This window comes from Chiloscyllium punctatum, chromosome 40 (assembly GCF_047496795.1).
Source record: "Chiloscyllium punctatum isolate Juve2018m chromosome 40, sChiPun1.3, whole genome shotgun sequence".
NCBI classification, from domain to species: Eukaryota; Metazoa; Chordata; class Chondrichthyes; order Orectolobiformes; family Hemiscylliidae; genus Chiloscyllium; species Chiloscyllium punctatum.
Window position 1 is genome coordinate 27,510,768 of NC_092778.1, and position 14,265 is coordinate 27,525,032.

The 14,265-nt window shown below is 58.7% G+C and overlaps 1 protein-coding gene across 2 annotated transcripts in view; it reads right to left on the reverse strand.

Moving 5' to 3' along the window:
• LOC140464447 (prolyl 3-hydroxylase 3-like) overlaps positions 1 to 11,202 on the reverse strand; it is a 70,401-nt gene extending 59,199 nt beyond the window's left edge. For both annotated transcript variants that reach the window (XM_072559506.1, XM_072559507.1), the window contains exons 1-2: positions 11,117 to 11,202; positions 10,578 to 10,630 (exon numbers count right to left, since the gene is read on the reverse strand). In XM_072559506.1, coding sequence (XP_072415607.1) covers positions 10,578 to 10,630; positions 11,117 to 11,164 — 101 coding nt within the window. In that variant the 5' untranslated portion in view covers positions 11,165 to 11,202. The remainder of the gene's footprint in view (positions 1 to 10,577; positions 10,631 to 11,116) is intronic.
• Positions 11,203 to 14,265: the final 3,063 nt, after the last annotated feature.

The following is a 14,265-nucleotide window of genomic DNA, read 5'->3' on the forward strand; positions in this document are numbered from 1 at the left end:
TCTGGCGCTGTGAGGCAACAGTGCTAACCACTGTGCCACCGTGCCGCCCACACCCTCCGACAGTGCCGCACTGTTGGAGGGTCAGTGCTGAGGGAGTGGGCACTGTCAGACGGTCAGTGCTGAGGGAGTGCCGCACTGTTGAGGGGTCAGTGCTGAGGGCTTGGGCACTGTTGGAGGGTAAGGTGCTGAGGGAGTGCTGCACTGTCGGAGGGGCAGGTGCTGAGCGTGTGTTGCACTGTCGGAGGGTCAGTGCTGGGAAGGCAGCACCGGAGGGTCAGTGCTGAGGGAGTGGGCACTGTCAGACGGTCAGTGCTGAGGGAGTGCCGCACTGACGGAGGGTCATTATTCAGGGAGTGGGCACTTTCGGAGGGTCAGCTGCTTTGGGAGTGCCGCACTATCGGTGCGTCAGTATTGAGGAGTGGGCAATGTCTGAGGGTCAGGTGCTGAGGGAGTGCCGCACTGTCGGAGGGTCAGTGCTGAGGCAGTGGGCACTGTCAGAGGGTCAATGCTGAGGGAGTGGGCACTGTCAGAGGGTCAGTGCTGAGGGAATGGGCACTATTGGAGGTTCAGTCCTGAGGGAGCACTACACTGTCGAAGGTTCAGTGCTTAGAGAGTGTCACACTGTCAGAGGGTCAGGTGCTGAGGGTCTGCACACTGTCGGAGAGGTAGTGCTGAAGAGACTGGGCACTGTCCGAGGGTCAGTAGAGAGGGTATGGGCACTGTCGGAGCGTTAGTGCTGAGGGAGCGCCGTACTGTCGAAGGGTCAGTACTGAGGGTGTGGGCACTATAGGAGGGTCAGTGCCAAGGGATTGCGCACTTTCGGAGGGTCAGTGCTTAGGGAAAGGGCATTTTCGGAGGGTCATTGCTGAGGGAGTGGGCACTGTCTGAGGGTCAGTGCTGAGGGAGTGTTGCACTGGCGGAGGGTCATTACTGAAGGATTGGGCACTGTCGCAGGGTCAGTGCCGATGGAGTGGGCACTGTCGGAGGGTCGGTGCTGAGGGAGTGCCGCACTTTCGGAGGGTCAATACTGAGGGAGAGCCACAGTGTCGGAGGGTCAGAGCTGAGGGAGTACCGCATTGTCAGAGGGTCAGTGTCGATGGAGTGGGCACTGTCGGAGGGTCAGTGCTGAGGGAGTGCCGCACTGTCGGAGGGTCAATACTGAGGGAATGCCGCACTGTCAGAGGGTCAGTGCTGAGGCTGTACCGCACTGTTGGAGGGTCAGTGCTGAGGCAGTTTCGCACTGACGGAGGGTCAGTGCTGAGGGAGTCCTGCACTGTCGGAGGGTCAGTGCTGAGGAAGTGCCGCACTGTCGGAGGGTCAGTGCTGAGGGAGTGCCGTACTGTCGGAGGGTCAGTGCTGAGGGAGTGGGCACTGTTGGACGGTCAGTGCTAAGGCAGTGCCGCACTCTCAGAGGGTCAGTGCTGAGGGAGTGCTGCACTGTCAGAGGGTCAGTGCCGATGGAGTGGGCACTGTTGGACGGTCAGTGTTGAGTGAATGGGCACTGTCGCAGGGTAAATGCTGAGGCAGTGCCGCACTGTTGAAGGGTTAGTGCTGAGGGCGTGGGCACTGTCGGAGGTTCAGGTGCGGAGGGAGTTCCGCACTATCGGAGGGTCAGTTGCTGAGCGTGTGCCGCACTATCGGAGGGGCAGTGCTGAAGAAGGCGGCACCGGAGGGTCAGTGCTGAGGGATTGGGCACTGTCAGAGGGTCAGGTGCGGAGGGAGTGCCGCACTTTTTGTGGGTCAGTATTGAGGGAGTGGGCACTGTCGGAGGGTCAGTATTGAGGGAGTGGGCACTGTCGGAGGGTCAGGTGCTGAGGGAGTGCCGCACTGTCGGAGGGTCAGGTGCTGAGCGTGTGTCGCACTGTCGGAGGATCAGTGCTGAGGGAGTGCCGCACTGTTGGAGGGTCAGTGCTGACTGTAGTGTCGGAGGGGCAGTGCTGAGGGTGTGTGCACTGTCAGAGGGTCAGGGCTAAGTGAGTGGGAACTGTCTGAGGGTAATTGCTGAGGGAGTGACGCACTGTCAGTGGGTTAGAGCTGAGGGAGTACCGCTTTGTCAAAGGGTGAGTGCCGATGGAGTGGGCACTGTTGGAGGGTCAGTGCTGAGGCAGTTTCGCACTGACGGAGGGTCAGTGCTGAGGGAGTATCGCACTGTCGGAGGATCAGTGCTGAGGGAGTGCCGCACTGTTGGAGGGTCAGTGCTGAGGGAGTATCGCACTGTCGGAAGATCACTGCTTTAGGGAGTATCGCACTGTCGGAGGATCACTGCTGAGGGAGTGCCGCACTGTAGGAGGGTCAGTGCTGACCGCAGTGTCGGAGGGTCAGTGCTTGAGGGTGTGTGCACTGTCAGGGGGTCAGGGCTGAGGGAGTGCAAACTGTCTGAGGGTCATTGCTGAGGGAGTGACGCACTATCAGAGGGTTAGAGCTGAGGGAGTACCGCATTGTCAAAGGGTGAGTGCCGATGGAGTGGGCACTGTCGGAGGGTCAGTGCTGAGGGAGTGCCGCACTGTCGGAGGGTCAGTGCTGAGGGAGTGGGCACTTTCGGAGGGTCAGTGCTGAAGGAGTGGGCACTGTCGGAGGGTCAGTGCTGAGGGAGTGCCGCACTGTTGAGGGCTCAGTGCTGAGGGCTTGGGCACTGTCGGAGGGTAAGGTGCTGAGGGAGTGCTGCACTGTCGGAGGGGCAGGTGCTGAGCGTGTGTTGCACTGTCAGAGGGTCAGTGCTGGGAAGGCAGCACCGGAGGGTCAGTGCTGAGGGAGTGGGCACTGTCAGAGGGTAGGTGCTGAGGGAGTGCTGCACTGTTGGAGGGTCAGTATTCAGGGAGTGGGCACTGTCGGAGGGTCAGCTGCTTTGGGAGTGCCGCACTATCGGTGGGTCAGTATTGAGGAGTGGGCAATGTCGGAGGGTCAGGTGCTGAGGGAGTGATTAGATTAGATTAGATTACTTACAGTGTGGAAACAGGCCCTTCGGCCCAACAAGACCACACCGCCCCGCCGAAGCGCAACCCACCCATATCCCTAACATTTACCCCTTACCTAACACTAGGGGCAATTTAGCATGGCCAATTCACCTAACCTGCACATCTTTGGACTGTGGGAGGAAACCGGAGCACCCGGAGGAAACCCACGCAGACACGGGGAGAACGTGCAAACTCCACACAGTTAGTCACCTGAGGCGGGAATTGAACCCGGATCTCTGGCGCTGTGAGGCAACAGTGCTAACCACTGTGCCACCGTGCCGCCCACACCCTCCGACAGTGCCGCACTGTTGGAGGGTCAGTGCTGAGGGAGTGGGCACTGTCAGACGGTCAGTGCTGAGGGAGTGCCGCACTGACGGAGGGTCATTATTCAGGGAGTGGGCACTGTCGGAGGGTCAGCTGCTTTGGGAGTGCCGCACTATCGGTGCGTCAGTATTGAGGAGTGGGCAATGTCTGAGGGTCAGGTGCTGAGGGAGTGCCGCACTGTCGGAGGGTCAGTGCTGAGGCAGTGGGCACTGTCAGAGGGTCAATGCTGAGGGAGTGGGCACTGTCAGAGGGTCAGTGCTGAGGGAATGGGCACTATTGGAGGTTCAGTCCTGAGGGAGCACTACACTGTCGAAGGTTCAGTGCTTAGAGAGTGTCACACTGTCAGAGGGTCAGGTGCTGAGGGTCTGCACACTGTCGGAGAGGTAGTGCTGAAGAGACTGGGCACTGTCCGAGGGTCAGTAGAGAGGGTATGGGCACTGTCGGAGCGTTAGTGCTGAGGGAGCGCCGTACTGTCGAAGGGTCAGTACTGAGGGTGTGGGCACTATAGGAGGGTCAGTGCCAAGGGATTGCGCACTTTCGGAGGGTCAGTGCTTAGGGAAAGGGCATTTTCGGAGGGTCATTGCTGAGGGAGTGGGCACTGTCTGAGGGTCAGTGCTGAGGGAGTGTTGCACTGGCGGAGGGTCATTACTGAAGGATTGGGCACTGTCGCAGGGTCAGTGCCGATGGAGTGGGCACTGTCGGAGGGTCGGTGCTGAGGGAGTGCCGCACTGTCGGAGGGTCAATACTGAGGGAGAGCCACACTGTCGGAGGGTCAGAGCTGAGGGAGTACCGCATTGTCAGAGGGTCAGTGTCGATGGAGTGGGCACTGTCGGAGGGTCAGTGCTGAGGGAGTGCCGCACTGTCGGAGGGTCAATACTGAGGGAATGCCGCACTGTCAGAGGGTCAGTGCTGAGGCTGTACCGCACTGTTGGAGGGTCAGTGCTGAGGCAGTTTCGCACTGACGGAGGGTCAGTGCTGAGGGAGTCCTGCACTGTCGGAGGGTCAGTGCTGAGGAAGTGCCGCACTGTCGGAGGGTCAGTGCTGAGGGAGTGCCGTACTGTCGGAGGGTCAGTGCTGAGGGAGTGGGCACTGTTGGACGGTCAGTGTTGAGTGAATGGGCACTGTCGCAGGGTAAATGCTGAGGCAGTGCCGCACTGTTGAAGGGTCAGTGCTGAGGGCGTGGGCACTGTCGGAGGTTCAGGTGCGGAGGGAGTTCCGCACTATCGGAGGGTCAGTTGCTGAGCGTGTGCCGCACTATCGGAGGGGCAGTGCTGAAGAAGGCGGCACCGGAGGGTCAGTGCTGAGGGATTGGGCACTGTCAGAGGGTCAGGTGCGGAGGGAGTGCCGCACTGTTGGAGGGTCAGTATTGAGGGAGTGGGCACTGTCGGAGGGTCAGTATTGAGGAAGTGGGCACAGTCGGAGGGTCAGGTGCTGAGGGAGTGCCGCACTGTCGGAGGGTCAGGTGCTGAGCGTGTGTCGCACTGTCGGAGGATCAGTGCTGAGGGAGTGCCGCACTGTTGGAGGGTCAGTGCTGACTGTAGTGTCGGAGGGGCAGTGCTGAGGGTGTGTGCACTGTCAGAGGGTCAGGGCTAAGTGAGTGGGAACTGTCTGAGGGTAATTGCTGAGGGAGTGACGCACTGTCAGTGGGTTAGAGCTGAGGGAGTACCGCATTGTCAAAGGGTGAGTGCCGATGGAGTGGGCACTGTTGGAGGGTCAGTGCTGAGGGAGTGGGCACTTTAGGAGGGTCAGTGCTGAGTAAGTGGGCACTGTCGGAGGGTCAGTGCTGAGGGACTGCCGCACTAATGGAGTGTCAGCGCTGAGGGAGTGGGCACTATCGGACTGTCAGTGCTGAGAGAGTGCTGCACTGTTGAAGGGTCAGTGCTGAGGGCGTGGGCACTGTTGGAGGGTCAGTGCTGAAGGAGAGCTGCACTGGTGAAGGGTCAGTGCTGAGGGAGTGGGCACTGTTGGACGGTCGGTGCTGAGGTAGTGCCGCACTGTCAGAGGGTCAGTGCTGAGGGAGTGCCGCACTGTCGGAGGGTCAGTGCTGACGTAGTGCCGCACTGTCAGAGGGTCAGTGATCAGGGACTGGGCACCTTCGGAGGGTAAATGCTGAGGGAAAGCCTCACTAATGGAGTGTCAGCGCTGAGGGAGTGGGCACTATCGGAGGGTCAGTGCTGAGGGAGTGGGCACTATCGGAGGGTCAGTGCTGAGGGAGTGCCGCACTGTCGGAGGGTCAGTGCTGAGGGAATGCTGCACTGTCGGAGGGTCAATGCTGAGGGAGTGCCGCACTGTCGGAGGGTCAGTGCTGAGGGAGTACCGCACTGTCGGAGGGTCAGTGCTGAGGGAGTGCCGCACTGTCGGAGGGTCAGTGCTGAGGGAATGCCGCACTGTCGGAGGGTCAATGCTGAGGGAGTGCCGCACTGTCGTAGGGCCAGTGCTGAGGGAGTGCCGCACTGTCGGAGGGTCAGTGCTGAGGGAGTGCCGCACTGTCGTAGGGCCAGTGCTGAGGGAGTGCCGCACTGTCGGAGGGTCAGTGCTGAGGGAATGCCGCACTGTCGGAGGGTCAGTGCTGAGGGAGTACTGCACTGTCAGAGGGTCAGTGCTGAGGGAGTGCCGCACTGTAGGAGCGTCAGTGCTGAGGGAATCCCGCACTGTCGGAGGGTGAATGCTGAGGGAGTGCCGCACTGTTGGAGGGTCAGTGCTGGGGGAGTGCCACACGGTCGGATGTCAGTACTGAGGGAGTGCTGCACTGTCAGAGGATCAGTGCTGAGGGAGTGGGCACTGTCGGAGGGTCAATGCTGAGGGAGTGCCGCAATGTCGGAGGGTCAGATGCTGAGCGTGTGCCGCACTGTCGGAGGGTCAGTGCTGACGAAGGCGGCACCGATGGAGGGTCTGTGCTGAGAGAGTGGGCACTGTCGGAGGGTCAGTGCTGAGGGTGTGCCGCACTGTCGGAGGGTCAGTATTGAGGGAGTGGGCACTGTCGGAGGGTCAGTGCTGAGGGCATGGGCACTGTCGGAGGGTGAGGACTGAGTGAGTGCCGCACTGTCGGAGGGTCAATGCTAAAGGAATGGGCACTGTTGGAGGTTCAGTACTTAGGGGCACTACCCTGTCGGAGGGTCAGTGCTTAGGGAGTGCAACACTGTCAGAGGGTCAGTGCTGAGGGAGTGGGTACTGTGCGAGGTTCTGTAGAGAGGGTATGATCACTGTCGGAGCATCAGTGCTAAGGGATTTGGCACTGTAGGATGGTCAGTGCTGAGGGAGAGGGTACTGTCTGAGGGTCAGTGCTGCGGGAGTACCGCACTGTTGAAGGGTCAGTACTAAGGGATTACCGCACTTTCGGAAGGTCAGTGCTGAGGGAGTGTGCACTGTTGTAGGGCCAGTGCTGAGGGAGTGCCGCACTAACGGAGGGTCAGTGCTGAGGTAATGCCGTGTGGTCGGAGGGTCAGTGCTGAGGAAGTGCCGCACTATAGGATGGTCAGTGCTGAGGCAGTGTCGCACTGTCGGAGGGTCAGTACAGAGGGAGTGCCGCACTGTCGGAGGGTCAGTGCTGAAGGAGTGGGCAATGTCAGATGGTCAGTGCTGAGGGAGTGTGCACTGTCGGAGGGTCAGTGCTGAAGTAGTGGGCAATGTCAGAGGGTCAGTGCTAAGGGAGTGGCCAGTGTCGGAGGGTCAGTGCTGAGGGAGTGTGCACTGTCAGATGGTTAGTGCTGAGCGGGTGCCAAACTGTCGGAGGGTCAGTGCTGAGGGAATGCCGCACTGTCGGAGGGTCAGTGCTGAGGGAGTACTGCACTGTCGGAGGGTCAGTGCTGCGGGAGTGCCGCACTGTCGGAGGGTCAGTGCTGAGGGAATCCCGCACTGTCGGAGGGTCAGTGCTGAGGGAATCCCGCACTGTCGGAGGGTCAGTGCTGAGGGAGTGTCGCACTGTCGGAGGGTCAATGCTGAGGGAGTGCCGCACTGTTGGAGGGTCAGTGCTGAGGGAGTGCCGCAATGTCGGAGGGTCAAGTGCTGAGCGTGTGCCGCACTGTCGGAGGGTCAGTGCTGAGGGAGTGGGCATTGTCGGAAGGTCAGGTGCTGAGCGTGTCAGGGGGCACTGTCGGAGGGTCAGTGCTGAGGGAGTGTCGCACTGTCGGAGGGTCAATGCTGAGGGAGTGCCGCACTGTTGGAGGGTCAGTGCTGAGGGAGTGCCACACGGTTGGATGTCAGTGCTGAGGGAGTGCTGCACTGTCGGAGGGTCAATGCTGAGGGAGTGCCGCACTGTTGGAGGGTCAGTGCTGAGGGAGTGCCACACGGTCGGATGTCAGTGCTGAGGGAGTGCTGCACTGTCAGAGGATCAGTGCTGAGGGAGTGGGCACTGTCGGAGGATCAATGCTGAGGGAGTGCCGCAATGTCGGAGGGTCAGGTGCTGAGCGTGTGCCGCACTGTCGGAGGTTCAGTGCTGACGAAGGCAGCACCGATGGAGGGTCAGTGCTGAGGGAGTGGGCACTGTCGGAGGGTCAATGCTGAGGGTGTGCCGCACTGTTGGAGGGTCAGTATTGAGGGAGTGGGCACTGTCGGAGGGTCAGTGCTGAGGGCATGGGCACTGTCGGAGGGTGAGGACTGAGTGAGTGCCGCACTGTCAGAGGGTCAATGCTAAAGGAATGGACACGTTGGAGGTTCAGTCCTGAGGGGGCACTACCCTGTCGGAGGGTCAGTGCTTAGGGAGTGCAACACTGTCAGAGGGTCAGTGCTGAGGGAGTGGGCACTGTCCGAGGGTCAGTACAGAGGGTATGATCACTGTCGGAGCATCAGTGCTGAGGGATTGGGCACTGTAGGAGGGTCAGTGCTGAGGGAGTGGGCACTGTCTGAGAGTCAGTGCTGAGGGAGTGGGCATTGTCGAAGGGTCATTGCTGAGGGAGTGGGCACTTTCGGAGGGTGAGGACTGAGAGGGTGGGCACTGTCGGTGTGCCATTGCTAAGGGAGTGGGCACAGTCGGACAGTCATTGCTGAGGGAGTGGGCACTGTCGGAGGGTCAGTGGTGAGGGAGTGGGCACTGTCGGAGGGTCAGTGCTGAGGGGTGGGCACAGTCGAAGGGTCAGTGGTGAAGGAGTGAACACTGTCAGAGGGTCAGTGCTGAGGGAGTGCCACACTGTCGGAGGGTCAGTGCTGAGGGAATCCCGCACTGTCAGAGGGTCAGTGCTGAGGGAGTACCGCACTGTTGAAGGGTCAGTACTAAGGGAGTACCGCACTGTCGGAAGGTCAGTGCTGAGGGAGTGGGCAGTGTTGTAGGGGCAGTGCTGAGCGAATGCCACACTGTCGAAGGGTCAGTGCTGAGGGAGTGTCGCACTGTCGGAGGGTCAGTGCTGAGGCAGTGTCGCACTGTCGGAGGGTCAGTGCTGAGGCAGTGTCGCACTGTCGGAGGGTCAGTGCTGAGGGAATCCCGCACTGTCAGAGGGTCAGTGCTGAGGGAGTACCGCACTGTTGAAGGGTCAGTACTAAGGGAGTACCGCACTGTCGGAAGGTCAGTGCTGAGGGAATGCCGCACTGTCGGAGGGTCAGTGCTGAGGGAGTACTGCACTGTCGGAGGGTCAGTGCTGAGGGAGTGCCGCACTGTCGGAGGGTCAGTGCTGAGGAAATCCCGCACTGTCAGAGGGTCAGTGCTGAGGGAGTGCCGCACTGTCGGAGGGTCATAACTGAGGGAGTCCCGCGCTGTCAGAGGGTCAGTGCTGAGGGAGTGCCACACTGTCGGAGGGTCAGTGCTGAGGCAGTATCGCACTGTCGGAGGGTCAGTACTGAGGGAGAGCCGCACTGTCGGAGGGTCAGTGCTGAGGCAGTGTCGCACTGTCGGAGGGTCAGTACTGAGGGAGTGCCGCACTGTCGGAGGGTCAGTGCTGAGGGAGTGTCGCACTGTCGGAGGGTCAGTGCTGAGAGAGTGCTGAACTGTCGGAGGGTCAGTGCTAAGGCAGTGCCGCACTGTCAGATGGTCAGTGCTGAGGGAGTACCGCACTGTTGAAGGGTCAGTACTAAGGGAGTACCACACTGTCGGAAGGTCAATGCTGAGGGAGTGGGCACTCTTGTAGGGGCAGTGCTGAGGGAATGCCGCACTGTCGAAGGGTCAGTGCTGAGGGAGTGCCGCACTAACGGAGGGTCAGTGCTGAGGTAATGCCGTGTGGTCAGAGGGTCAGTGCTGCGAGAGTGCCGCACTGTCAGATGGTCAGTGCTGAGAGGGTGCCACACCGTCGGAGGGTCAGTGCTGAGGGAATGCCGTGTGGTCAGAGGGTCAGTGCTGAGGGAATGGGCACTGTCAGAGGGTCAGTGCTGAGGGAGTGTCGCACTGTCGGAGGGTCAGTGCTGAGGAAGTGCCGCACTGTCGGAGCGTCCGTGCTGAGGGAATGCCGTGTGGTCGGAGGGTCAGTGCTAATGGAATGTGCACTGTCGGAGGGTCAGTGGTGAGGGAGTGCCGCACTATTGGAGGGCCAGTGCTGAGGGAATGCCATGTGGTCGGAGGGTCGGTGCTGAGGGAGTGCCGCACTGTCGGAGGGTCAGTGCTGAGGGAGTGCCGCAATCACTTAGGGTCAGTGATGAGGAAGTGCCGCACTGTCGGAGCGTCCGTGCTCAGGGATTGCCGTGTGGTCGGAGGGTCAGTGCTAAGGGAATGTGCACTGTCGGAGGGTCGGTGGTGAGGGAGTGCCGCACTATTGGAGGGTCAGTGCTGAGGGAGTGACACACTGCTAGGTGGTCAGTGCTGAGGGAGTGCCGCACTGTCGGAGGGTCAGTGCTGAGAGAGTGCCGCACTGTCAGAGGGTCAGTGCTGAAGCAGTGGGTAATGTCAGAGGGTCAGTGCTAAGGGAGTGGGCACTGTCGGAGGGTCAGTGCTGCGGGAGTACCGCACTGTTGAAGGGTCAGTACGAAGGGAGTACCGCACTGTCGGAAGGTCAGTGCTGAGGGAGTGTGCACTGTTGAAGGGGCAGTGCTGAGGGAATGCCGCACTGTCGGAGGGTCAGTACTGAGGGAGTACCACTATGTCGGAGGGTCAGTGCTGAGGGAATGCCGCAATGTCGGATAATCAGCGCTGAGGGAGTGCTGCACTGTCAGTGGTGAGGGAGTACCGCACTGTCGGGGGGTCAGTGCTGAGGGAGTGCCGCACTGTCGGAGGGTCAGTACTGAGGGAGTGCCGCACTGTTGGAGGGTCAGTACTGAGGGAGTGCCGCACTGTCGGAGGGTCAGTACTGAGGGAGTGCCGCACTGTCGGAGGGTCAGTACTTAGGGAGTGCTGCACTGTTGGAGGGTCAGTGTTGAGGGAGTGTGTACTCAGCGAGGTACCTGGTGTTGTTTTGAACCGAATGCGGAATTAGTTCATGAGGCGTCCAGGAATCCTGAGAACACACAATTCAGAAAGTGTTCACAAGTTAGAAAGTTTTTAACTTTTAACCCTCACCTTTTCTCCACCTTGAAACGAGACAGAGAGGGAGGGAGGGAGAGAGAGAGAGAGAGAGAGAGAGAGAGAGAGAGAGAGAGAGAGAGAGAGAGAGGGAGGGGGGGGGAGAGAGAGGGGGGGGGAGAGAGAGAGAGAGAGAGAGAGAGAGAGAGAGAGACAGAGAGGGAGGGAGGGAGAGAGAGAGACAGACAGCCAGAGCGAGAGAGACAGAGAGAGAGAGAGGCAGAGAGACAGAGAGAGGAAGACAGAGAGAGCAAGACAGAGAGAGGGAGACAGAGAGAGGGAGTGAGACAGAGAGAGACAGACAGAGAGAGAAGGATGGAGAGGGGGCGGGGAGAGTAGAGAGAGAGAGAGAGAGAGAGAGAAAGAGAGAAAAAGAGAGAGAGAAGGATGGAGAGCGAGAGAGAGATTTTCCGGGTCTTACCGGATCAATGAAGTGATGTCCGAGAGACTCCACCGCGAGATACAACATCTCCTTCTGTAAGAGGGACTCCTCAATATAATTTTTAATATTCTGGAAAACAGGAAAAGGGTAAGAGAGGGTGGGGAGGGGGAGGAGAGCGAGAGAGTGAAAAAATGGGCAGACAGACACACACACACACACACAGACACACATACACGAACACAGATACACACGCAGCCACACACGCACACTGAGACACACACACACACAGAGACACACACACAGAGACACACACATGCACACTGACACACACACACAACGACACAGACACACGCACACACACACACGTGCACAGAGACACAGACACACAGAGGCACACACAGACACACAGCCACACTCACACAAACACACACAGAGACATACAGTCACACTCACACACACAGACACACAAACATGCACAGACACATGCACAAAGACACTGAGACACAGCCACACACGCATGCACACAGAGACACAGACACAATCACACAGACACATACACACTCAGAAACACATGCACGCACACACAGACACGCAGGCACGCGCACAGACACACACTGAGACAGACACACACACACGCACAGACACACGCACACAGTGGCACACACACAGACACACATGCACACAGTGACACACACAGACACACAGACAGACACACACGCACGCAGTGATACACACAGAGACACACACGCAGATACAAGGAGACACAGACACATGGACACACAGAGAGTCACACACGCACACTGACACACACGCACATACATACACATACACACACAGACATACACACACACAGAGACACACACACAGAGAAACACACACTCAGAGACACACACACCCACACAGACACAAAAACACTTCCACACTCTCACAGACAGACACATACACATGAACAGACACAGCCACACACACACATGAACACACGTACACACAGACACGCACACAATCAGAAACACACGCACACAGAGACCCAGACACGCACATAGACATGCACACAGGGACACACACGCACACAGACACACACACACGCAAAGAGACACACACACACACAGACACACACACAGACACACACAGACACACAATTAACAGACACACGCACATAGACACTGAGACACAGCCCCACACACACATGCACACACGCCCACACACACACGCACACGCACACAGAGACACAGACACACGCACAATCACACAAGCACATACACAGGCATACACACACACACACGCAGACACACATGCACATGGAGACACACACACGCACATACACAGACACAGAGACACAGCCACAATCTCACACACCGACACTGAGACACAGACACACACACATGCACACACGCCCACACACACACACATGCACACACGCCCACACACACGCACACAGAGACACAGACACACGCACAATCACACAGGCACACACACAGGCATGCACACACACACAGACACACTCACACTCCCCCCAATCCCCACACACAGACACACACACACCCCCAATCCCCACACACACAGACACACACAAACTCCCCCTCAATACACCCACACTCACACTCCCCCCAATCCCCCCCCACACAGACACACACACACACTCCCCCCAATCCCCTCCCACACACAGACACACACACACACTCCCCCCAATCCCCACACACAAACACGCACACCCCCCCCAATCCCCGCACACACCCCCAATCCCCACATACACCCCAAATCCCCACAGACACATACTCCACCCAATCCGAACACACACACACACACACACTTCCCAATCCCCACACACACTCCCCCCAATCCCCACACGCACTCCTCCTAATCACCAGACACACTGACACACACACACTCCTCAATCCCCACACACACAGATACACACACTCCCCCCAATACCCACACACAGACACACACACTCCCCAAACATTACACACACACACACATCCCTCAATCCCCACACACAGACACACACACACACCCCCAATCCCCACTCACAGGCACACACACTCCCCCCAATCCCCCCCCACACACACTTCCCCCAATCCACACACATACCCTCCCCCCAATCACCACACACGCACAGACACAAACACACTCCTCCCAATCCCCACACACACACACACAAACTCCTCCCAATCCCCACACACAGACACACACACTCCCCCCAATCCCCCCACAAAAACACTTCCCCAATCCCCACACACACACACTTCCCCCAAATCTCCACACACACACTCCCCCCAATCCCCACTCACTGGCACACACACTCCCCCCAATCCCCCCACACACACACTTCCCCAAATCCACACACACACACTCCCCCCAATCACCACACACGCACAGACACAAACACACTCCTCCCAATCCACACACACACACACACACACACAAACTCCTCCCAATCCCCACACACAGACACACACACTCCCCCCAATCCCCCCACAAAAATACTTCCCCAATCCCCACACACACACACTTCCCCCAAATCCCCACACACACACTCCCCCCAATCCACATACACACACACACACACACTCCCCCCAATCCCCCACCCACACACACAAACACACACACTTCCCCCAATGCCCACACACACACACACTCACCCCAATCACCATACACACACACTCCCCCCAATCCCCACACACAGAGACACACACACTCCCCCCCAATCCCCACACACACTCCCCCCAATCCCCGCCCACACACAAACACACACACTTCCCCCAATGCCCACACACACACACACACATTCACCTCAATCACCATACACACACACTCCCCCCAATCCCCACAAACAGACACACACACTCCCCAAACATTACACACACTCCCCCAATCCCCCCACACACAGACACACACACACTCCCCCCAATCCCCACACACACACAGACACACACACACTCCCCCCAATCCCCACACAGACACACACACTCCCCCCAATCCCCACACACGCAGACACACACTCCCCCTAATCCCTACACACACACAGACACACACATACTCCCCCCAAACCCCAGACACACAGACACTCCCCACAATCCCACACACACACAGACACAAACAATCCCCCCAATCCCCAAACACACAGACACACACACACACCCCAAAACACCCACACACAGACACACAAACTCCCCCAATTCCCCCCA